Source organism: Neovison vison, chromosome 11 (assembly GCF_020171115.1).
Source record: "Neovison vison isolate M4711 chromosome 11, ASM_NN_V1, whole genome shotgun sequence".
Lineage (NCBI taxonomy): Eukaryota > Metazoa > Chordata > Mammalia > Carnivora > Mustelidae > Neogale > Neogale vison.
The window spans coordinates 211,950,703-211,976,298 of record NC_058101.1 but is presented as its reverse complement, the minus strand read 5'-3'; the positions used below and the strand labels follow the sequence as shown (position 1 = coordinate 211,976,298).

The following is a 25,596-nucleotide window of genomic DNA, read 5'->3' as shown; positions in this document are numbered from 1 at the left end:
GAGACTTGTAAATTTTACTATTAGATGATGGGGTGTGGACCTATTTTTATTGATTTTAATGGGGCTTTTCTGTGCCTCCTGGATTTTGATGCTTGTTCCCTTTGCCATATTGGGAAAATTCTCTACTATAATTTGCTCCACTATATTCTCCACTATAATTTGTTCTACTATAATTCTGTCCCCTCTCTTTTTCTTCTTTTTCTGTAATCCCAATTATTCTAGTATTGTTTCATTTTATGGTATCATTTATCTCTCGAATTCTCCCCTCGTGGTCCAGTAGTTATTTGTCTCTCTTTTGCTCAACTTTTCATTCTGTGTCATTTGGTCTTATATCACTAATTCTCTCTTCTTCCTCATTTATCCTAGCAGTTAGAGCCTCCATTTTTTATTGTACCTCATTAATAGCTTTTTAAATTTCAACTTGGTTAGATTTTAGTTCTTTTATTTCTCTGGAAAGGGATTTTATTTCTCCAGAAAGGGTTTCTCTAATATCTTCCATGCCCTTTTTGAGCCTAGGTGGCACCTTGAGATTCTTATTCTGAGCTCTAGTTCTGACATATTTCCAATGTCCATATTGATTAGGTCTGTAGCTATTGGTACTGCCTCCTGTTTTTTGTTTGTTTGTTTTTGTGGTGAGTTTTTCCTTTTCATATTATCTAGATAAGAATATATGAATGAGGGAATAAAATACTAAAAGCATGGCAGAGACCCCAGAAAAATGTACACTAACCAAATCAGAAGAGACCCAAAACTGGGGGGAGGAGGGGAGAAGAAAAGGGGATAAAATTTAAAAAAAGAAAAAAACTTATATATATTAGACTAGTGAAGAGAACAGAGCCATTTTGGGGTGTATTTTGGTCCCATAGAAGAAACTACCTCCAAAAATGTTAAAGAAAGAAAAACTTATATATATACAAAAATAAGGGTAAACCCAATGAAGGGATGGAATATGACTGTAATGATGAAAATTTTTAAAAATTCTAAAAAAAAGAATTGATAAGATAAGTTGGTTGGGAAAAAAAAGGAAAGAATGTGCTCAGGTTGGAGACTAGAACAAAGCCATATGCTATATTTTAGGGTATATTTTGATCTATTAGAAGAAATTGTATCCCAAAATTTTTTAGAAAAAAAATACATATATGTATTCAAAAAATAAGGTTAAATACAGTGAAGGGATAAAATATGACTATAGCAATGAAGATTTAAAAAGAATTTTTAAAAAGATATTGTTGATTAAACTAGTTAAAAATCGTAAAAAGAGGAAAGAAGAAAAGTTAAAAACATAGAATAAGAAAAAGAAATAAAATGAAAAAAATTTAACTTTGCAAGACTAAAGGTTCACAGGGAAAAAGCAATGAATTCTATGTGTTGCTTTCCCCTCCCTCTGGATTTCTGCTGTTCTCCTTGAATACCATGACCTTGGCCTTGGCAGGATGTTCTTGGTGATCTTCTGTTGGGGGAGGCCTCTTGCAATGCTTCTCAAATGTCTTTGCCAGAGGCGGAATTGCACCACCCTTGCCAGGGTCCTGGCTAAGTAATCTACTCAGATTTGGTTTTGGGAGCTTTTGTTCCCTGAATGCTTTCTGTAGAGCTTTGGAGGACAGGAATGAAAATGGTGGCCTCCCAATCTCTGGTCCTAGGGAGCCGAGAATTCAGGGCTCCACTCCTCAGTGCACCCTTAGAGAAGAGCAGTCAATTCCTCCCATCACCCTGGTCTCCCAGCTCACTCCAAGCTCACCTGGCCTATGACTGAGCATTTCTGTCTCTGGTGCGCAGCCCCGTTTGGAGTCTCCAAACCCAGCAGATTCCTGCCTCTTTGCTTCTCCTAGAGAAGAAGTCTCCAGCCCCACTTAGCCTCTGGAGTGATGTCCCTCAGTGGAGCAGCCTTCTATCATTTCAGATTTTGTTCTCCACTGCTTGCTGGGAGCTGGCCCCTCCCCCCGCCGTCTATCTTCCCGTGGCTTCAGATTCACTTCTCCACACATCCTACCTTCCAGAAAGTGGTCGGTTTTCTGTTCCTAGAATTGCTGCTCTTCTCTTCGATCTCCTGCTGAGTTTGTAGGTGTTCCAAATGGTTTCATAACCGTGTAGCTGATCTCCTGAGACCTCATGTCTTCTCCATCTGCTGCTCCTCTACCATCTTGCCTCTCTCCAGTGCTAGTATTTTGTTGACGATTTTTGTATCATTATTCACCAGGGATATTGACTTGTGTTTTATCTTTTTTATCTTTCTTCAGCATCTTTGTCTGGCTTTGATATACAGTATTGGTAGCCTTAAAACATGAGTTTGGAAATGTTCCTGCCTCTCATTTTTTGGGAGGAGTTTGAGGAGGATTAGTGTTATTTAAATATTTGATGTAATTCTTCATAAAAGCCATCTGGCTCTGGGCTTGCTTTGACTACTGACTCAATGTCTTTACTAGTTATAGGTTTTTAAAAAAGGAAATCTATTCTGTTTTTATAGATCAGAAGATTAAATATTGTTTAAATGTCCCTATTACCCAAAGTTATCTACAAATTTTTAAAAATCCCTATCAAAATCTCAATGCCATCTTTTTGAGAAATAGGAAAAAAATATAAATTTCAAATGCAGTCTCAAGCCAGTGCAATCTTGAAGAAGAACAAAGTTGGAGGTCTCATACTTTCTGATTTCAAAACATATTTAACAGCTGTAGTGATTAAAACAGTGTGGTGCTAGCCCAAAGACAGTTTCATAGACCTCTGGATCAGTATAGACAACCCAGAAATAAGCCCAGGCATGTATAGTATAATGTACTTTGACAAGGCTTTTGAGAGCACAGAATGTGGACAGGCTATTTTCTTTAATAAATAGTTGTCAAGAAAACTGAATATCTACATGCAGAAGAATGAAGATAGACCCTTACTTTATATCATATGCAAAAGCTAGCTCAAAATAAGTTGAATGCCTAGAGCTATGTCCTAGAGTTATAAAACTTCTGGAAAAGACATGAGGGAAAAGCATCACATATTTGGTGGTGATTTCCTGGATATGACACCAAAAGCACAGATAACAAAAATCAAAATAGATAAATGAGATGGCATCAGACAAGAATTTCTGTGCATCAAAGGCAACAATCACCAAAGTGAAGAAGACACACTGTGGCATGGGAGAAGAGAATTACAAATTATGCATCTGGTACAGGGTTAAAACCCAGAATGCATAAAGCTCAGTAACACATAAGCAAGAAACTCAATTAAAAATGAGTGAAAGAGGAAGTGGTGATGCAACATGGGGGCTTAAGTGGGTAGGAGAAGAATAAATGAAACAAGGTGGGATTGGGAGGGAGACAAACCATAAGTGACTCTTAATCTCACAAAACAAACTGAGGGTTGCTGGGGGGAGGGGGGTTGGGAGAAGGGGGGTGGGGTTATGGGGAGGGTATGTGCTTTGGTGAGTGCTGTGAAGTGTGTAAACCTGGCGATTCACAGACCTGTACCCCTGGGGATAAAAATATATGTTTATAAAAAATAAAAAATTTAAAAAAAATGAGTGAAGGACATTAATAGACATCAATAGACATTTATTCAAAGAAGATAGATGAGTAGATAACAAGCATATGGAAAGATGCTACCTATCACTCCACATAACTCAAAACCCAATGTGGAGCTGTTGGAACCCTCGTGTGCTGCTGGTAGCAAAATAAAATGGTACATCTGCTGCAGAAAAACCAGTGTGGAGTTTCCTCAGAAAATGCAAAATAGAATTACCAAATGATCCAGCCATCCCTCTCATGTATATATATCCAGAAGAAGAGAAAGCAAGATCTCATAGAGATGCTTCCACACTCAGCTCTATTGTAGCATTATTTGTAATAGCTGAGAGGTGGAAACCCAATGTCCACTGATAGATGGGTAAAGGAGATATGGTATATGCATATAATAGGATATTCTGTAGACTTTTTTTTTTTTTTAAGGAAATCCTATTACATGCTGCCATTGCATGGATTAACCTCAAGGACATGTGCTGTGTGGAATAAGCCAGTCACAAAAGGACAAATACTGCATGATTCCACTTTATGAGCCATCTTGACTAATCACCGTCAGAGAAACTGAGAGTAGAGGGATGTTTCCACCAGCAGGAGGAAGAGCAGATGGGGAGTCATTGTTCAATGGATATAGAGTTCTAGTTCTGCCAGAGAAAATTCTAGAGAGCTGTTACACAGTAATATATTTAGTTAACATGACTGACTGTAAAAATGATTCAGAGAGCAAATCTTACATTATTTTTTTTACCATGATGAAACATTTTTTGAAGAGTGTTCACTTTCCTAATAAATTCATTTGATTCCTTTTTTAAAATAAATTAGGTATGTAGATATATGTAGAAGGAATAGATAACAAGTAAAAGTTAAATATCCTCAAAAATAAAGTATCTGAAATAGTTCCACTGAGAGAGGGACAAACTTGTACTACTTGGGGGGTAGATATGTCATCTAGTGGGCAGAGACCAGAGATGCCCCAGAATATCCTACAATGCACAGGATAGCCTTCCAGAATGAAGAATTACCGAGGCCTGCTTGTCAATAGCCGTAGGATTGAGAATCCTGCTTTAAACTAGTTTTCAGTTGGTGATTTATCACATTATATGGGTATTTTGAAGCTAGGCTTCAAAACCATGAAATTTCGGTTTGTAATTATAAATTCTTAAGGAACAATGTTTGCTTTTGCTTTCACTGAGAAATAAGAACAAGTCTATTGTCATGGCTTGCTTCCACCTCTGGAGTCATATTTTCTTTTATTTTATCATTAGAATAATTATTTTTCTTTCCTTTCACCCGGCCGTATTTCACAATTTGGCCTATATTTTTAAAATTCACTGGACTTTCAAATTGTGTTCTACCATTCTACCAGGAGGAATTTTTGCATACACATGAATACACCTAAGGAGATTGATTCTCTATATAAGTAATTTGCCATTGATTTATATTTTTGTCCAAACTCGTATCTGTATCCATATATATGTGTCAATTCACACCATATTTATATGTGTCTAGCCATTTTATCTAACTGATGCATAGTTTACATTAAATATTTAAAAATTTTTGAGAGAGAAAGAGATTGTGAGCAGGAGGGAGAGGGAGGGAAAATGTGAAGCAAACGTTCTGCTGAGCACCGAGCCCAATGCGTGGCTAGATTTCACAACCTTGAGATCTTGACCTGAGTGGAAATCAAGATTCGGGCACTGAACCAACTGTGCCATGCAGGCACCGCTTACATTAAATATTTTAAGGATCTTGAGATTACCTCGGGGTGCCTGGGTGGTACAGCTGGTTGGGCATCAGGCTCGGGTCATGATCTCAAGGTCATGGGGTCTAGCCCCGAATAGGGGTCCTCACTCAGCACGGCATCTGCTTTGGGTTCTCACAGACTCTCCTTCTGCCCCTCCTCCCCATACACTTCCCCCCTCCTCTCTGAAATAAATAAGTAAATCCCTAAAGATTTTGGGATTACCTACCTGCCATGTGTCTCCTCCTTTGAGATGTGGACCTGCCAGTCCTTTAGCTCTGTTCATTTGAGAAAGCTACTTTCCTCCTCAGTCTCTCTGCGGCCTCAGCAGTAATACTGGGACAACTGTACCTTCTGCGCAAACCCCAGGATTTTATTGAACACTTAAAGCACGTTCCTGAGGGGTTTGAATCAGGTGGCATATTTGAATAGGCTTCTAAAATTCTAGCATGCAAATGCACTTTTATTCTTGATTTAGAAAAAAAATACATGAATCACGTTGTAATCTCTAATGCTGCCCTTGCGTCCATGAGCTGTTTTGCTTCAAGGCATTTTCATCTTTCTCTAATGGGCAGTCTTTCTCCAGGGAGCAAGACTTTGAAACTGAGAATTGACAGTATTATTTGATGAAGTCTGAGATAAATGTGTGTTTGAGGATGCGAGGTTAATGCATTATCAAGTGGCGGAGGCATGCGGTTTTACCCTTTAATCAGCTCTCTTTATGAATTAAGTAGGGAATCATCACGCCATACAAAATTTACATGTTAATATCAAATATAGTCTCTATGATTTTATTAAAAATCCCTCTGTACATGCTATTTGCACTAATTTTCATCCTAACTACATCATATTTCATCCAATCATACCCAAATAAATTAAAGTGGAGCCTGCCATTCCCTCTCACAACTGTTTATAGTGATTTAAATTTTAGAGAGGATTTTAAATGTATGCAATATAGAATATTTTATTAAACTGTCAAAAATATACTCATAAAACATTGAAAGATGCAACTCATAATATTTCCCTATGTTCCATATATAATCCTAATTAAATTGCCTTTTCTAGGTGCCAACACTTAACACACACACACACACACACACACTTCTGAACTCATAGTTCACAACCAGATAAATCTAGAAATGCCATGAACTCAATTTGTTGTCAGATTCTTTCATCCCTTGCTCATTTGCTTAATGTTTTATTTGAAATATTCAGTCACTGAAAAATGTTGTAAAATAGCGTAAAGAACTCCCATATATCCTCAATCAGAATCCCCAAATACCCTTATGCTTACATCTTCCCATAACCTCTGATCATTCCCCCCCTGCCTCCAGATCTCGCAGTCCGTGTGCCTTCCCATCTTTGTCTCTACTTTCTGACTGTAAGGTATATTCTTCAAGCCTCTCTTGTAGTTCACTATGTCATTTTCTAGCCTTAGTCCTTATAATATCAAGATTTTCACTGGTTTTTATTTTTTTAATATAGTAGCAATGCAATAATATTTTTCAATTCTAAAAAGCTTCTCTTGGCAGTTTGATCGTTTTTTTATGACAGCAAGTTCAAGCTATTTTTGAAGATATATTCTTTTAATTATCATTAAGAAAAAAAACAACAACATTAAAATAATGTTCTACTGATTCCCCAGAGTGACTGTTTCAATATGACTAGTTTTTGAGTGTTAAGAGCCTGAGGCTTTTCTCTTTTTTCAATAGTCTGGTGACAGTTGTTCTTTTAGTCGTATTATAGAGTATAGTGTAGTCAAGAAGGCCATGTAGGTTACTCTAAATATTTAGTTCCAGCAAGGAAATAAACTTTAAAAGAAAAAGACAATTTGAGTTTTTCCTTTTGCCAACCTGGATAATCTGAAGGTTCGTACTGGGAGGAACAGCTGTGAGCTTTTCGGCCAGTGGCCATCTTCATTCTGGAAGTCAGCCTTACCTGATTCCACAGGGAGGGTGACTTAACTTCTAGCTTGTGGTCCATGCTGACCTGCACTTGAGACCCGTGATGGCAGATGAGTGTCAAAGCCACTTTGTTTTCTACAGAAGCTCTTCCTGCTCAGAGACTAACACTGTCTAGACTGATCCGGAGTTTACTCACGGGGTCAGGTTGGCTGGAGACATGAGGCATATTCCCAGTGCATGAACTTCAGTACCCAGGGCTCTCCTCCAAGATCTCCTGCTCATAGTCCTCTGTGGTTCTGGAATGTTAGGAGAGACTCCTCCTAGATTTGCAGTGGTCAAAAAGTGCCCTCTCTGGTTATGTGCTGCCGGGAGAAACCGGCAGGAAGCCCTTGGATGAAGGCTGATGCCATCACCTGGATGTAGGAAGCTATCTGTGTTTTATATTTCTGCTCAGTGGGGAGATGGACTTAATTACTTGATGCCTCATATTAATGATGTCATTGGTTACACACAAGGCTACCAACATCCCAACTACATATTCAGAAATAGGTTACAGCCGTTACTTCCGGGAAACCAGTAACTTACCTGAACGTTGAAGCTCTTCGTTTTTTCATTCCTGATATAACATCATCTTCATATGTATTCCAGCTCTTTGTCATTTTTAGATAAAATTTCGAAGAACTTCTAAACTTTGCCATCTTTTACTAACTTGAGTGTGACTTCCTGATTCCAGTGCAATTTTAATTATCCAGGGCATTGCCTTTTCTCTATTTGCTCCTTTTTTTTTTTTTTTTGGCTCTTTTTCATTTTCTGCTGTCAGCCAGTTACCTTATTATCCCAGTCTGTTGTCTTCTCATTTCATTTCTCATATATTGTTGGATAAGGTATATAATAGTCTCAGTTTTTTGAGAGTGCTCGTGAATGCTTCCCAAATCCTGCATTTCCCTTTTTTATCATTTCCCAAGGTCTGTGTTGTTGATGTTTATTTCCTGACTCTGAAATGATGACAGCCCCAAATAGGGAGGTTGATACCTGCCCATCGTCATAGCCAGAGAGAGAAGACTGACCACAGTTAGTGCCAATGAGGACGTGGGCCAGTCACAAATCTTATGTGTATACTACCGGATCTAGTGTATATTTTTGCGATAATAGTTGTTGTCTGTGAAAAGTGATTATCACACACTCTGTGTCCCAGAAATTTCACTGCTTGAAATATGTGCATCTATTTAACAGAAATATATACCCCAGTGTTCATAGCAGCACTGTATAAAATGTTGAAATATGTACACGATCCAAATGTCCATCAAAAGTGGCATGTTCATATAATGGGGTATTATATAGCAATGAGAGTAAACAAATTACAGTGACATGAGTCAAATAAATGGGTGTCAGAACCATAACATCGGATGAAGGATGCTAGAAACTAAACAATATACAGCATGTGGTATTCATAACAACAAGAATACATGGCTTTAGAAGTCAGGGAGGTGATGGACCTTGGGTGTGCATATACTTACCCTTGGGATGTCGTATAGTAACTAGGGTGGCATTCAGGGTGATTCCTGGTTTTTACCTCCATTCTTGTACACCGTTTCATAGTGGCATTCACACTGTAAAAAGTAATCAAGATTTATATTTACAATAGTTGGCTTTTTCCCTCTCTGGCACTTTCTCTACGTATATAAGTACACACAAATGTGCATAGACAATATTGAATTTAAAATTTAAATTAACAGAGTACATATTTCAGAAAGAAAGTGTGCTGCCTGATGAGTGCAGGTGCTGCAGTATACCAGCTTACAGAGCTGAGGTTCGTTACCTCTACATTATCAAACAGTCTTCGTTCATATGAATAATCTTAATAAAAAATGAATCAGTATCAGGACACCTGGGTGGCTCAGGTGGTTAAGTGTTGGCAGTCAAGTGCTCTACCCCTGAGCTATACCCATGTTGGTTAAGTGTCTGACGCGATCTCAGCTCAGGTCTTGATCTCAGGATCATGATTTCAAGCCCTGTGTTGGGCACCACACTGTGCATGCAGCCTACTTAATAAAATGTATTAGTTTATGTAACTTATATTAATTTTTATATTTGAGACATTCCATTTAATAATAATAATAATATTTGGCTCTACTCAACTGTGGGTTTTAGTGTTTGACTGTTCAGATTTCTTCCAAAATGTGTATCCAGTGCCCTTCCACAGGCATAGTCTTTAATCTGTCATCTTCTACAGACAAATTTCGTAACAGGGTTGTGCACACACTTTCTATCCACTTCTTCAACCCCTTATGACTTTGAATCCTATCTCTGCTGTTTCCCCTCAAACAGGTCTGGCAAAGACCATTTGTGACGGTTATGAAATACAATGGTCTTTTGAAAATTACTTGTACTTGTACTTCCTCCAGCTTTTTGCAACATTGATCTCTCTTCTTTTTTGGAAGTTTGATCTTGGTTTCTATTACCTAGTATGCTCCTTGTCTGCCTTCCATTTTCATGTCACTCCGTCATTGTTTATGGTGTGAGTTTTCTTACTATTGTGTTTTCTCAATGTTCAGACCAGGTCATTCCTCTTCTCACTCTATACGCTTATCTTGAGAAATATTACCCAAACCTATTGCTTCCTGGTATAAATGTCTCTGGAATGTGTGTCTCAAGCCCCAGATTTTTGTCAGCGCTATAGACCACTATATCCCCTGCTTAATTTATATCTTCTCTTTGCTGTATCTAAGGTTCAACATACACTAATTGAACCCATGTTCTCCACTGCCCTCTCACTGGCTTATGTCAATAAGAGGTGACATCATCCATGAACCAGTCAAACCAGAATACTTGGCTCCTTCCTCTCCTTCCCCTTTAATCACCCCATGCTCTGACTCATATCCATGATGCCTCATGAACTGAACCTTCTAGAAATCTCACATCCCACCATGCTCATCCATCCCCACCCCTGCCTCTGTCCAAGGCAGTGGCAACTCTGACGTGATCTCCTGAAATAGCCGCCCACCTGGTTTCCCAGCATTCTTATTGCTCTCTTACAAGTCATTTTCCACGATGCTGCCCAAATTACCTGTGTACAACTCAAATCTGGTATTTTTAATCACTCACTTAAAACGTCTGGATGGGGATGCCTGGGTGGCTCTGTCAGTTAAGCACTGGACTCTTGATTTTGACACAGGTCGTGTTCTCAGGGTCATGAGATTGAGCCCTGCTTTGGACTCGGTGCTCAGTGTGGAGTCGGCTTGAGATTCTCTCTCTGTTCTGTCCCACTTCCATCTCTGTCTCTCTGTCTCTCTCTCTTAAATAAAAAAAAGTTTAGGTCGGGACTCGGCTACAAAAGACGACGGCTGCGGCGCGCCGGGCGGAACTTTCCAGAACGCTCGGTGAGACGCGGAGGAGCGGCGGCTACCCGAGCTGCGCCCAGCAACGCGCTCCTTCCCGCTCCCCCACATCGGCCTCGGCCCTCTCACCGGCTGTAGAAAATGGTGAAAGAAACCACTTACTATGATGTTTTGGGGGTCAAACCCAATGCCACCCAAGAAGAACTGAAAAAGGCCTACAGGAAACTGGCTTTGAAGTACCACCCTGATAAGAATCCAAATGAAGGAGAAAAGTTTAAACAGATTTCTCAAGCTTATGAAGTACTCTCTGATGCAAAGAAAAGGGAATTATATGACAAAGGAGGTGAACAGGCAATTAAAGAAGGTGGAGCTGGTGGTGGTTTTGGCTCCCCCATGGACATCTTTGATATGTTTTTTGGAGGAGGAGGAAGAATGCAGAGAGAAAGGAGAGGTAAAAATGTTGTGCATCAGCTCTCAGTAACCTTAGAAGATTTATATAATGGTGCAACAAGAAAACTAGCTCTGCAAAAGAATGTGATTTGTGATAAATGTGAAGGCCGAGGTGGTAAGAAAGGAGCAGTTGAGTGTTGTCCCAATTGCCGAGGTACTGGAATGCAAATAAGAATTCATCAGATAGGACCTGGAATGGTTCAGCAAATTCAGTCTGTGTGCATGGAGTGCCAGGGCCATGGGGAACGGATCAGTCCTAAAGATAGATGTAAAAGCTGCAATGGAAGGAAGATAGTTCGAGAGAAGAAGATTCTAGAAGTTCATATTGACAAAGGCATGAAAGATGGCCAGAAGATAACATTCCATGGTGAGGGAGACCAAGAACCAGGACTGGAACCAGGAGATATTATCATTGTTTTAGATCAGAAGGACCATGCTGTTTTTACTCGGCGAGGAGAAGACCTTTTCATGTGTATGGACATACAGCTGGTTGAAGCACTGTGCGGTTTTCAAAAGCCAATATCTACTCTTGACAACCGAACCATTGTCATCACCTCTCATCCAGGTCAAATTGTCAAGCATGGAGATATCAAGTGTGTGCTAAATGAAGGCATGCCAATTTATCGTAGGCCATATGAGAAGGGTCGCCTCATCATCGAATTTAAGGTAAATTTTCCTGAGAATGGCTTTCTGTCTCCTGATAAACTCTCTTTGCTGGAAAAACTCCTGCCTGAGAGGAAGGAAGTAGAAGAGACTGATGAAATGGACCAGGTAGAACTGGTGGACTTTGATCCAAATCAGGAAAGACGGCGCCATTACAATGGGGAAGCATATGAGGATGATGAACATCATCCCAGGGGTGGTGTTCAGTGTCAGACCTCTTAATGGGGCCAGTGAATAACACTGCTGGCATTTTATGTGCAGTAGTGAATGAGTGAAGGACTATAATCATAGCTCTCTACTTGCTATTGTTTTTGTTTTAATATTCAACTATAGTAGTGTTTTAAAAGTTAAATGAAGAATAAACTCAAATATAAAAGCTCAAAAAAAAAAGTTTAGATGTCTTTGAACCACTCTTTTTTTTTTTTAAAGATATTATTTATTTATTTGACAGAGAGTACAAGTAGGCAGAGCAGCAGGCAGAGGGAGAGGGAGAAGCAGACTCCCTGCTGAGCCAGGAGCCCGATGCAGGGCTCGATCCCAGGACCCTGGGATCATGACCTGAGCCGAAGGCAGCCACTTAACCTATTGAGCCACCCAGGCACCCTGTCTTTGAACCACTCTTGGCAATAAACCCAAAATATTTAACAGACCCATCAGGCCCAGCATGGTATAGCCCTGACCACCACTGCGGCCATCCCTCCTACCTCTCCATCCTTCCTGAACGTCGACACAATAGTTTGTTTAAGTCTCTCTTGGGGCCCTATTCTCCTAGGCATTTGTAAACGTTGCATCCTTCTCTTGGAGCAGTTTTTCCTCCTTATTCACTTAGATAAAAACCTCAGTTGTCCTTCGTCCCTCAGTACATTTTTCATCATAACTTCAGAGAAATTTTGGCTGACCTCTGACTAGGTCAGTTCCTATGTGTCTGCTGTCATAGCCCTGCGCATTCCTCCTTCCCAGCACTTAGCATCATTGCAGACTAACGCGCAGAGTGTACCCACTCTACGTCAAGGCATCCAGGACTGCTTCTGCTCAGTAAATATTTCTTTAATGGATGTGCCACCAGTGGACCAAGTTAGTATAAAGTAAGCATACTGGGATTAAGAGAACGGGAAATCCCTGGATGATCTTTTGCTTTCATATGGTATTTTTATTTGCTTTATATTTGTTTCCCTGCACTCCGCTTTCTCTCTCAGTCGAAGCTGCTCTCAGGGAAGTCCTTGGGCTTGGTCTTCTTCCCATTATTGCTCCTGCTGATTCTAGTAGAATTAAAATTCTTCCAGGGTTGATTGGCTGATTCGTTGGCTTCCCAATTGTCTGCGCTCATAGCCTGACAGGTCCCAGCTTAAGAGGACTCTGGCTCTCTAGTGACAGACATATTTCAAGAATAAATAATTCCCTTTACCGTAACTCATTATGCTTCCTCCAGGGTAAGGCGTGTTAGAAAAAATCTGCCAATATGCATTCTACTGGTTTCCAAGTGCTGCAATGAATTCTCAGAAAAAAACCAAAACGAACAGTATGATATAGGTATATTTATTCAGATTGGTCAATTTGCATTAAATTTAGAAGAATTTTCACCAATTTTGAGACATATACATTTATCTTTTGAAGTTTGGACGGGGGTGCAGTCTGTTTATTTTCTTGTTACATTCTGTGTCTCAGGGTGGACCTGAAGTTGAGAAGTTATCATCTCAAGTCACTATTTTGTAGTAAAAAGGTAAATTACTTTCTGGAAGGACTGAGGTGTTTAAATTTAAGTGGTTTGACTATTAGGGAGTGAAGAGTTCTCCAAGAATATAAGCATATGATTTTTTTTATAAACATGTGATTTTTTTAAGAATTATATCCCACTTGTGCTAGTCATGGTTCTCCAGACTAATAGAACTGATGAAAGAGATTTAGACGAGTGTTTGACAAAAAATCTGGGTACCATGGGCTAACCAAGCTGATAGAAAGTTAACCATCAACACTAAATATTACAAAGACTAATTTATAAATATTTACAAGTGTTTGTTCTTGGATTTTTTAACTTTGAGCTTTCTAGGCATTCTATACTTGTGCTGATATAGATACTCCTGATTCCCTTCACACCAGGGAGCCTGAAGCAGGGCTTGACCCTAGGACCCTGGCATCATGACCTGAGCCAAAGGCAGATGCTTAACCCACTGAGCCACCCAGGTTCCCCTGCCCCTGCATTCTTATTTTTAAAAGTATTGTATTTGTTCAGTTGCTAGTTGGACTAGGAATAAGGAGAAAAGTCCCTGAGAATATGGATAGAGTAGAAAGAGATTTTTTTTTTCTTTTTCAAGCTTGTGCCGTGTGTCCAGAGAAGCCTCCTGAAGTAATATGATATTTTAGGGGGAATAAAACAAAAACAAACAAAAACAAAAAAGCAAAAGTAGTTTTTTCTTTTTTTTATTTTTAAGATTATTTATTTATTTATTGTCAAAGACCAAGAGCAAGGGAGAGAGAGAGTATAAGCAGGAGGAGCAGCAGACAGAGGGAGAAGCCATCTCCCCACTGAGTCAGGAGCCCAATGTGGGACTCGATCCCAGGACTCTGGGATCATGACCTAAGCCGAAGGTAGACACTTAACCCACTGAGCCACCCAGGTGTCCTGACCCCAAATAGTTCTAAATTAAATTGAAAATCAATGCAACCTTTTAAGAAATCACTAGTCTCCAGGAGTAAAAATACCTAGAAAGTTTCCTGCAACACAACCCAAAGTTGAAGATCATTTTTCTCAGAGCCATACCTATACTCAGGAATTTGAGTGAGTTTTAATTTAAAACGAGAGTTTCTCTGAGTTCTAATTTTTTGCATTTCAAGGGGGAAACAAGTTTAATATAGTGCTCACTCCATCCCTATAAATGTGAGGAAGTCATCCCCACGATGGTGTTCCTCTCCCCACAATAGTGTTGCTGCTCACCCTGTGTCTCTGTAGGCATACGGGATGGGAAAAATCCCACCCTGCTCTCTGAAACCACTTCCCTGAACTCAGAAAGGGCAAATGCATCCCACATGGATATATCGTTTATTTTCAAAGGGGAATTTTGCCATTAGGTCAGGTATATGCTGTTAAGTGAATTAATTTTTAATTTCCATAAACAGCATTCTATTTCATAGGCATAGTCTTTAATGGATTAAAAAACAAAACCTCCAGACTGCTATTTCTCAATTTCCTTTGGACTGATATGGTATAAATAATAAAGTGATTAAAAAGTATTTTGAAAGTGCTAAATTGGAGAAAGTGCTTTTATGCCTTAGTAGTTGGTGCTAGTCGGGACAGTGCATATAGGTGCTTACATCTACTTAGAATTTGAATTCGGTAAATATGATATATTGCATATTTTACACGATCCATTAGTCCTTTCCCAGCATTAAAAGCTCCAACTCTCTATAATATACCCATCTTTTTCTTTATTTTATTTTTGTAATCACATAAGCCAGTAATACCCATGTCTCTCAGAAGCTATGAATGAAGATTTATGTTGTCTTAATATATGTCTGTGAACACACATATGTTGTTATGTATATATCTATCCCCAAAGTCAAGTTGCGTATTTATATACCATGGACTGGGCACTGAACTGGAGCAGATTTGATTCATGTGTATAAATAAGAGATAAAAAAGATACAAAGTGGAAATGATACATTGATGTATGGTTTATGAGAAGGTACAAAAATAAGAGCTTTACACTTGGTATTAGAAATTGTAGGATAAATCTAGTGCCGTCATTTGCTAGCTGTGAGAAGTCGGGCCAGTCCTTGAGAATTATTACCCTCAAACTGAGATATTACCTTCTTTGTAGGGTATTCATTAAATACAAAATAGTAAATTAAAAATATTTAATAAGTTAAAATTTTTCTCTTTAAATATTTAGCAGGGATCCCATATTCTTAGGGTTACTTGAGAATTTGAAGGTATCTTAAAAACAATTCAGAAAAATGCAGAAATATGTAGTGATAGATATCTAAAACCCAAGAACATCTGCTTTAACAGGTAAAAATGTACTGTATGTTCTCTGTGCCTTGTACTGGAGAGATCCAAGTAGCGTATAATAAGAACACCAACAATAATTTTGCTTTTTTGTTCTTTTCAGTACTTCTCTTTATATACATTTTTGTATGTGATTCACTTTATTTTTGCTCTTTTCAAAAAACTGAGTATTGGATATGTCTGTAGCAAATCTCACACCCTCTTAATAGTTTTGGATTTTTATTTAAGTTCCTATAAAAAACTGCGGCCTGGTGATATCCAGTGCTAGTAAGTTATGTCTTTAGGGCACAGAAATTGATTTTTCTCATCTTTCATCTTGTCATAGAAAGATCATTAGAATGCCCTTTGGGTCACAACCCAAGGCCATGCTGTATTGTTGGCACAAACACAGTAAAAAGGTAGGTTCCATGCTGAAGATCGAGTAAATAAAGGAGCTACTGTTCTTTAGGATTATATAAGTGCCAGGTTTAATGTGTCCCTTCTACTGTCTTTATTTGGAAATTCAAATGATCTCTTACAGACTCTGTATTGAAAACTCATCGTATGAGGGGCGCTTGGGTGGCTCAGTGGGTTAAGCCTCTGCCTTCGGCTCAGGTCATGGTCTCAGGGTCCTGGGATCGAGTCCCACATCAGGCTCTCTGCTCAGCAGGGACCCTCCCTGCTTCCCCCTCTCTCTCTGCCTGCCTCTCCGCCTACTTGTGATCCTGTCTGTCAAGTAAATAAATAACATCTTAAAAAAAAAATAAAAACAACCCATCGTATGAGCCATTTGCTGCACACTCTCTTGGATGTCTTTATTCTTTTAAGAACAGCAGTTAGTTTGTTAAGGAAACAAAATATTTCCACTCTGTCACTGTCAACTTTCCTAGCCATCATTAGTTATCTCTGTTGTAGGGTAAACTCAGTGTGCGATGTTTGTGCTGTATATACCCTGAATGTCTGATTATAGCAACACAGCGGCTTCTCTAAGCATGTTTCCAGTAAACCGAACTCACAGGTTAGCAGAGCTCACCATGGATTGTATTTTTCTCCAACAAAATTCAGGCTGAATGAGAGTGAGTAATAGGCAAATACGACATTAGAGAGAGAGAGTGATTTTGTTAAATAAGTAATGAACACAGAACATACCCTTGTATGTACCTGACTCTTGAATTGCAAATATCACAGGAAGGCATCATCAGCCCCACTGGTTAGTAAGGAAAAGCCTGACTCCCTGTGATTCAAAACCAAATTTGCATGCTTCCTCTCTGTGTTTATAAAATCTTTAGACCTGGAACACTTTGTCTTCCATTAATGTGATTTCTGGACTCAGAATACTCAGTAAATTCTCTTTCTCAGTAGTCTCCAAGCAGATGAACTAAATTTGGCTTCAGGCTTTCTCAAGTCCTAACACCTATGACAGAAAAAAATTCCAGATTTCTTTCATTCTTCCAATGCTTCATAAGATTAACAGTATTTATTGTGTAGCTAAAATGGCCCCAAATCACCAATGATGGTAACTTAAAAAATGCAGAGTTTAGGTTTTATTGCTTTTGTTAAGTATTCATCTGCTTATATTCCCTGTTACTTAATCTCGTATGTATGCATAAATTCATAAAGAACAGTATTTTAAACAAACAGTATTTTAAAGTATTCAGTCTGCCTGAATTTTATGAAATCAAATAGAAGAATTTAATGCTCTTAAGAATGTATGCAGCATTTTCATACATAAAATGAAAAATCTTCTGCAAATTAAGTACATTTTCTAATCAAGAAATCTTGAGATGCTGATTTTTTGAAAGGCAACATGACTTAAGTAAAGATCACTCAGTTTTTACTTGTCTCAAAAATAATCAATAAATTCTACACATGAATAGTTCGCCATTCACCTACTACCAGAATTTGAAATTATGGTCAGTCAAGAGTTTATCTGCCCCAGAGTATGAGCAGTTAGTGACGTGGGTGGAGTCTGATCATTAATGGAGTCAGAAATGTGCCTGTGTGAATTTGAATGCATGTCAGCGACCTTGTTAGCTCATGACTATTATGATGTTTGGTCACAAAATTACACCCTAGCAGCTCAGAAAAGATTGCAGTCGCGTCGGGAAGCATGTGCACTTTCAGCCATTTATTGTAAAGAACACTCCATAAAATTCAACATCTTCAGTGAATTACTATACAAAATTCATTCTTAAATCCTCAAATTTTTAGAATGGCAAAAAGAACCTACCTCTCTAAGTAAAGCTCTCCCATACTGAAGAAACTGGGTCACTTAAGACCACATTCTGGTAACAAATACATGAATATGCTGGCATGGTTTAAGATCTATCGTCTCTTTTTTTTTTTTTTTTTTCCACTCTGAGCCTGACTTGGTAAAGGCAAATGAAATTTTAGACTAGAATGAATGGATAAAATGTTGAAAAACGATTTAAAAGACAATTACTTCCACGTAAAGGATAATTGACATTTAGGTGATACAATTCACTTGAGGAAAGCCAGGATAATGTCTTGAATATAGTAAATGCCCAATAAAGAGTATCTTTTTAAAAAGCAATTTATTATAGGCTCAAGAGAAAAAGTTGTCATTGCCTTATATTTTTGTTGTCATCTATTCAACAAAAACTTTAATGTACACTATTTAAACAAAGGATGAAATAGAAAATTTTTAGGGGCGCCTGGGTGGCTCAGTGGGTTAAAGCCTCTGCCTTCCGCTCAGGTCATGATTCCAGGGTCCTGGGATTGAGCCCCGCATTGGGCTTTCTGCTCAGCAGGGAACCTGCTAACCCCACCCCCTGCCTGCCTCTCTGCCTACTTGTGATCTCTCTCTCTCTGTCAAATAAATAAATAAAATCTTTAAAAAAATAATAGAAAATTTTTAAAGACTGAAAGTAGCAAAGGTAATTATTGAATTAACAAAAATTACAAAACAAACAAATATAGAAAAAAAGGACTTTTTCCCTCTGTTTTATGGATGAGAACACAGACATAGGGAAGTGATAGTTCTCCTCTAACACCATAGTACAGTTCATTGAACACAAATCTCCCCCTCATGTGTTTGAAATTACCCTTCCGCAGTACCATGTTTCTTGGCTTGTAGTATAATACATATGAGCAAAAGAGCTAAATGTAAATTTATTCACTGGTGCATGCAAATAAATCACTTTCCTTTTTCCTTCTTCTTGCAAAAAATAGAACACATTAATAAAATCACACTTTTATGTTAAATTTCATTTCCTACAATTTGATGTTATAGCATATTTTTCCTTTGCAAAAATTGTCTAACGCATATAGAATATAAACTCTTTATGTACGTGTTTATATGGAAGAACCATGAGTAAAATTGAGTTAATGCTCCATACATGAGTTAGTTTTTTAGAAACTTAACGTTGAAGACAATAAAAAAATAATCAATTCCTGTTTTACAGTTTCCTTACAGAAGGAGTTTTGCCGAATAGGAAGTCACATGTCATGTGTTTTTGGTCACTAAAACACATGTTCAGTCAGTAAACCTATGCAAAATAGTAACATTTGAAATCACAGAAAGTCCAAAAGTTAGCTAACGTGATTCCCTTCCACAAATTTCACGGTATTGACAAGTCGATGGAGAAGACAGAAACTTCGGTTGTGTCCGATTATTGTAAAGCCTCAGTCGCCGCCGCTGGCGTCCATGTCGGTTGCTAATTTACTCGTTATGCTGCAGGAGTGTAAATACCGCCACGGGCGGACGTAGTCACTAACGCTCATCCACCACCACCTCTCCCAAACAGCAGTGATTCCAGAACAAGGGATCTTCTGCATCTTGCCTCATATCAACACCCTACTTGTGTCCCATTACATATCATCTGTCACCTTTTTTGGGAACCTCATTCTATTGAATCCCTTTTGGTCCTATATTCTCTTGGTCTTTACATCCCGGCCCCGTGGTACCATGAGGATGTTGCTTACACCTGCCGTGGGAACACAGCTAACTGCCAGCTCCTGCTTCTTCACATTGACTGGCCCCGATTTCACAGCTGCTCTTGTCCCTCAGGGCTTGCACGTGGCTAGGTCCTCACATAGGCTTATTCCTGTGAGATAGGGGAGTCCTCCCTGGACCGTTCTAGCTTGAGCACTCTCCAGTGGCCTCGTCTAAGGATTCTCCTCCTTCTCCTGCTCAAACTCCTTCCTTCTTACCTTCAGAGGTGTCAGGCCTACATCATCTTCCAAAGACTCTGTCACTTTCCCTAGTTCCCTCTCTACCCAAATCTAATGTAACCTCTTCTTGCTTTTCTTGGCCTCACCTCCCCACTGTCACTACCCTCACCAAACACACCTCTGGTTACATGCTGTGAAATCCACTGGTCACTTTTACCCTTAATTACTTCCTAACTGTATGTTCAGAGTCACTCCCTCTTGTCTTAGAATGGTTTTTCTTTGAGGGTCATAATTCTACTTGCTATTTAATTTCAGTTTGCTCTCTGACTCTTCCTTCTCCGTTTACTGGTGCACTCTTCATACACGGCAGGTATCTAAAATATTACTTTTCTGTTCGATTCTGTGTTAGGACCTCACTCCTTTTCCCTCTACATGTCTCCTCAAAATCATTTCATCTCCATACGGACCATCACTTTGCAAACATGTCCATGTCTGAATCCCTTGATCGAACATTGAACCGAGAGATCCAGATGTCCTCCGAAGGTCTCCTCTTGTGTGATTTGTAACTCCTTGAACTCATCATCTTTACCCTCCAAGCCCTTATTCTGGGAAATGATATCGTCATAAAGCTGGGTGTTAATCTCCTCTGACCTTTCATTCTCCTCATGCAGAGAACAGCCACGTTTTGTGGACTCTAATCCCACTCGGTCACAGATTCACTCACCGCATATTGTGGTACTGTCACCACGCAGACATGGGCGGTCACTGCCTTTTGCCTGAGGTAGTACACGGCCTCCTGAGTAGCCTCCGTGTCTGAAATTGGAACTCATCTCATCAATTCCCTGAATCAATCAGTGATCATTCTAAAGTTCAAACGCAATCTTTTTGCTGTCTTCCTTAAACCCTTTAGCTGTCTCCCCCAGATAGATAGATCCATGTTAGATAGGTTGACCATCTATTTTAGGTGGAGTTGCCTGGGAAATGCATGCTGACACTCTGAAATCCATGTCACAAACTCCAGTGAGGAGAGCTGTCACATTTCCTAGGGGGTGTTCTCAGAAGCAGTACCTGCAAAGGAGGGAAGCAGCATTACTGATGAGAGAGAGAGAGAGAGAGAGAAGTGGACCTCTCTGTGATGGAGTTGTAACAGAGCCTCCATTAATCCCACAGGGAGCTCCAGAGTTGGAATGACCCTTTGGAATTAAAACAAGGGGCCAGATCTTTATACCACTAGCATGGACCAGTCACTGCATGCCCTCTGGAAGGGAATATCAACCTTGTAAAATTTAGCTTCCTTTGACTGAGAGCAGTTTCTGGAATGGACATAATTAGGTACCATCACCATCCAACACTTTCCCCAGCTAGGGAAATGAAGAGACTGCCCAGGGAGGTGCACCCTGGCACATATGTCCTTATACCCCCCAGGTGTCAGGACAATATCCATTTAGGCCTTTTAACCCATTGCAGTTATTAATAGTTCCAGTTTAATTCTTATAGATTTGCTGGATTTAACAAAACAAATTATATGGCCACTGTATTAACTTGCTAGGGTTGCCATAGTTAAATACCAGACTGGGTCAGACATTTATTTTCTCACAGTCCATAGTGTAGACATGTAGGATCAAGTGTCTGTAAGTCTGGTTTCTCCTGATGCCTCTCTCGTTGGTTCACAGGCAACCTGTCTTCTTGCTGTGTCCCCACTTGGCCTTTCCTCTGCGCACATGCATCCCTGGGATCTCTATGTCCAAATTTCCTCTTCTTATTATAACACCAGCCTTTGGAGTAGGACCCACCCTTATGGCCTCATTTTAGCTGCATCATCTTCTTAAAGGTTCCGTCTCCAAATATAGTCACCCTCCGAGGTCCTGGGAATTAGGATTTCAGCACATGAACTTTGGGGAGAACAATTCAGCCTGAATGGTCCCCTTAGCTTTAAGTGATTGTGTCTTTTATGTCTTTGCCCATGTTTGCCTCTTCAGTTTTCTCTCATGCCATTTTTAATTCATAAATATAATTCATATATTTTTAATTAATATATTCATATCTCTCATGCCATTTTAATTCATATATCCTTTGAGTCAGAGACCTATTTTTAGTTTCCCAAGGAAGTCATACACTGTCTGCCTTTGAGCTGCAAACACACTGCTCCCTGCCACAGGTATCAGCTTTGTGATCATTTCCTTTAGAAATGCTTACCTGCCCCATTTTACGAGATTGATTGCCTCTACTTTGTTCTCCTAGAGTGACAATATACCGCTGTCCTAGCATGTATCATAATATATGCTTTCCGCAGCTTTCTTGTCTGAGGCTTCCTCTGGCCTAAATCCACAGGAGAACATGGACCGTGTGTATCCACGATTGTTTCTCCAAAGTGTAAGTCAGAACCTTACACATCATGGATACTGGGTATATGGATAAAGGTAGATAATAGATTTTGAAGGGCCTTCCTGTTTTAAAAATGTATGTTTACTTAAGAGAAAATAGAGTAAGTTCGGTTTAGATATTTTGGGAAGATTTTGACCGAAGGGTATTCCTCAGACATTTCCACTTTCAGATCTGACTCTATTCCATCTACTTCTGTGCCAAGTGTCTCCTGGGAGCGCTGAGCAGGTGAGCAAAGGCACAGGGTTTCTGAGTCCTACCTACACCAGTGGTGTGGCTCAGGAACACTCCCATTCGTAGTACCCAGTGCTTGTACTTGAGCCACCCAGATTTGGCCAGGAAAATGACAATAATCAAAATAACTTACAGTTTAACTAAAAAGGCGTGGCATCCCTAGAGAACAGTGACAGCAATGACAAACCATTGTTCATGTTCTTCTTGAAAAAGAGCTCCTACAAGAAAAGAATGAACACTTCAACAATAACTGCAACAACAGATGTATAATAAGAAAATTTAAGGATCTTCACCCAGAATAACTGTGCACAGAAACCACACAAAGAAGACCCAGGGACTGACAACGTTGATAAGCGCTTTGGAAGAAAAGTCAAACATGCTTGAGATATAACATGGTAGCCTGGGACATCAAGTGAAGGACTTCAAAACGAGGATAAAATATAAGGACATATTAAAAAATATATTGGGAGATTACAGATAGTTGGGGAGTATATCCAGGAAAATCAGCAACTAAAATAGAGATGATAAGTGGGGAGGGAAATGAACCGATAAGTGAATATTAGAGAAAGAATTTCCTTGAGAAGAAGAAAAGTCTGAACTTGAAGATAACTTTAAGGAGTAATGGTAATAATACCAACACCACCATCATTTGGATGTTCTGTCTCTTCCTTGAAAGCTAGGGGCTATGGAAAGAGCTAGAAGCTATGAGATAAAGATGTCTGCTATTCAAGAATTCCCTTCTTGACCAAGATGCTCCCTTCTAAGGATTAATTTAAAGTTCCTTGTGACTATGCAAGCAGAGACTATAATGCCCAGATAAGTTATTCAAAGAATTTTAAACAAATGTGAAGTTAACGAAGCACAGAGATTCAGAAATCGGATATAATTGGAAGAATTTACTAGGATGTAGTGAACGTGTGGTCACACACACACAAAATACAAACACACATTGAAAGTTATTTAAATATGAGGAAGTGACTGCATGACTTGGTGACCAAGAAGCAGATCTTGCGGGGAGATGTCCTAACTTTAAATTCTGTCTGCACAACTTACAGTGTGTAGACTGAAAGCATGTTAGACTGTCTGTACCTCAGTTTCCTCATCTGTAAATGGAATATAATAGTATTTATATCACTTGTCCTTAATGTGATATTAATTCATTTAATATTGTGATATTAATTCATTTAATATTTAATATTAGTGTGATGTTAATTCAATTCATTTAATATTAATTCATTAATAATATATTCATTATATTATTCATAATATATCATTCATAATAATAATAATATTCATTTAATTTATTGACTAAGAACTGTGTGGACTTAATGAATAAATAAATGGATCATGAATGACAAAGTAACTGCAATGAGTAACAATTGTGTGTTATTTCAAACAATGACACATGCAAACAATGATTCAAAATTAAACTACCTCAAGATAGCAAATCCTGGGGATAGGATACATCTGAAAGGTGATGTATTTCTCACATTTACCAGAGGAGTGGCGGCAGTGAGACAAGGCGTCATCAGCCTGTTCTTTGCCCTCCTGTTAGGTCGCGGTGAGCGAGTTCTAAGACAGGGTATAGAGAATGTTAGAGGGAAACAGTTGCTATTATGTCTCACATAATGGTAGAGTGATTTTTCTCTCATTGAGGTAAAGGGAAGACAGCTTCTAATGGAATAGAAAACTTCAATAGTGCTTTCAAACAAACAAAGAAGAAAAAAAAGTAAATAAATAGCATCACAATAGGACCAGCAAAATGAGGAAAAGAATAAACAAATGAGTAATGTAAATTAAAGCAGAAAGAGTGAAACCAAATATAGCAATTCTTACATTATAATTGAGCTGAATTCTTCTTTGAAAAGATAGACTGTCACATTAGGTTAGAATAGGCAACATTTCTGTACTACTTAAAAAAAAAAAAAAACTCAGTTAATGGACCATGAGAATATTTTAAAAATGGAAAGTAAGTGTTCTTCTTTTTTAATGTTACAAATAAAAGCATGGAGAAATCAATACCAGACAAGAGAAAGTAGGAAAGGCAACATTATTTTCAGACAAGGTGAAATTTGAGATTATAAGTATTGAAGGTGAAGATTACATAACAATTAAGGAGCAAATTTATGATGGTTATATAACATCTATAAAAATGAATGCATCAAAGAGCTATCATGCTATACTGTACTTTGAAATGGAAAGGGAAGCATATATACATGCAATGTTATTAAATTTTTCAACATAACATTTTCAGAATCAGAGATATCAATGAGTGTGATTCTCAAATAGCATGTGGTAAAGAACTAGGTATTTGTTCCTTTTATCCCCCGATCATGGACTGGAAATTTATAATTTCAGCAAAAAAAAAGAAAAATAATAATAAGTTTTTAAGGTTAAATGTAATAGAAATAAAGTTACACTATCAAATTGCTGTAAAAAGTTTCTAAATACTGACTCTCCATTTCTTCACCTCATCATGGATTGTAACAAACAGCCATACACCAGCCCAGGCTCATGCATATCTTTGAGAAGCCCTGGTCTAGAGCACAAAGTGAGTAAAGCTGTAAGTGGCTGTATATGTCAACAGTCTTGATTTATCCAGTGTATGGAGAGATTATCACATCTCTAAGTGAGGAAAACATATTTTGACTTTTCATGGACTGTTTAGTCATGGCAACAAAGACTGTCTTAGCTTTACACTGTAAAATTTCAGAGGGGACTGTCCCTATACATAACATAAAGAAGTCAGAAATAAATATTAATGGCCTGCATAGGAGGAAATATTTGTACTCTCATATCACTTTCTCAGAGAATTTAAAACTGCAGTCAGTGTTTCAGGAAGGGACACGAAAGAAAGGAGTCTGTAGGGTATAGCCAAAATTGTAGTCAGATGAAAATGATAGCTTTCCAGTGTTGGTATCAACAAAACAGAAGATAAATGATAAAAGACCATAGATCACACCTTAAGGAATTGTAAAAGTATTTAAATAAACAGCAGCAGCAGCAAACCACATTGGAGAAGGGAATTAAGAAGAGAAAAACTAAAAATTAGAAAATTAGAAAAATAAAAGTAAATGATAAATAAATCTGCAAGGTCATTTTTTAGAGAAATAGGTGAAATGAACCACTCATGAACTTAACATAGGGATAAAGGGAGAAAACAAAAAAAAAAAATCCAAAAAACTAATGAGATAGAGAGTCAACATTTTAAAAAGCAGTAATCTAAAACAAATAGATAATATACTAGCAAAACAAAAAATAA

The 25,596-nt window shown here is 38.5% G+C and overlaps 1 protein-coding gene across 1 annotated transcript; it reads left to right on the top strand.

Moving 5' to 3' along the window:
• The first annotated feature begins 10,502 nt into the window (after positions 1-10,502).
• On the top strand, positions 10,503-11,898 carry LOC122890056 (dnaJ homolog subfamily A member 1). The gene has a single exon (XM_044225751.1). It carries the CDS (start codon positions 10,631-10,633, stop codon positions 11,822-11,824), a length of 1,194 nt encoding a protein of 397 aa, XP_044081686.1. The 5' UTR covers positions 10,503-10,630; the 3' UTR covers positions 11,825-11,898.
• Positions 11,899-25,596: the final 13,698 nt, after the last annotated feature.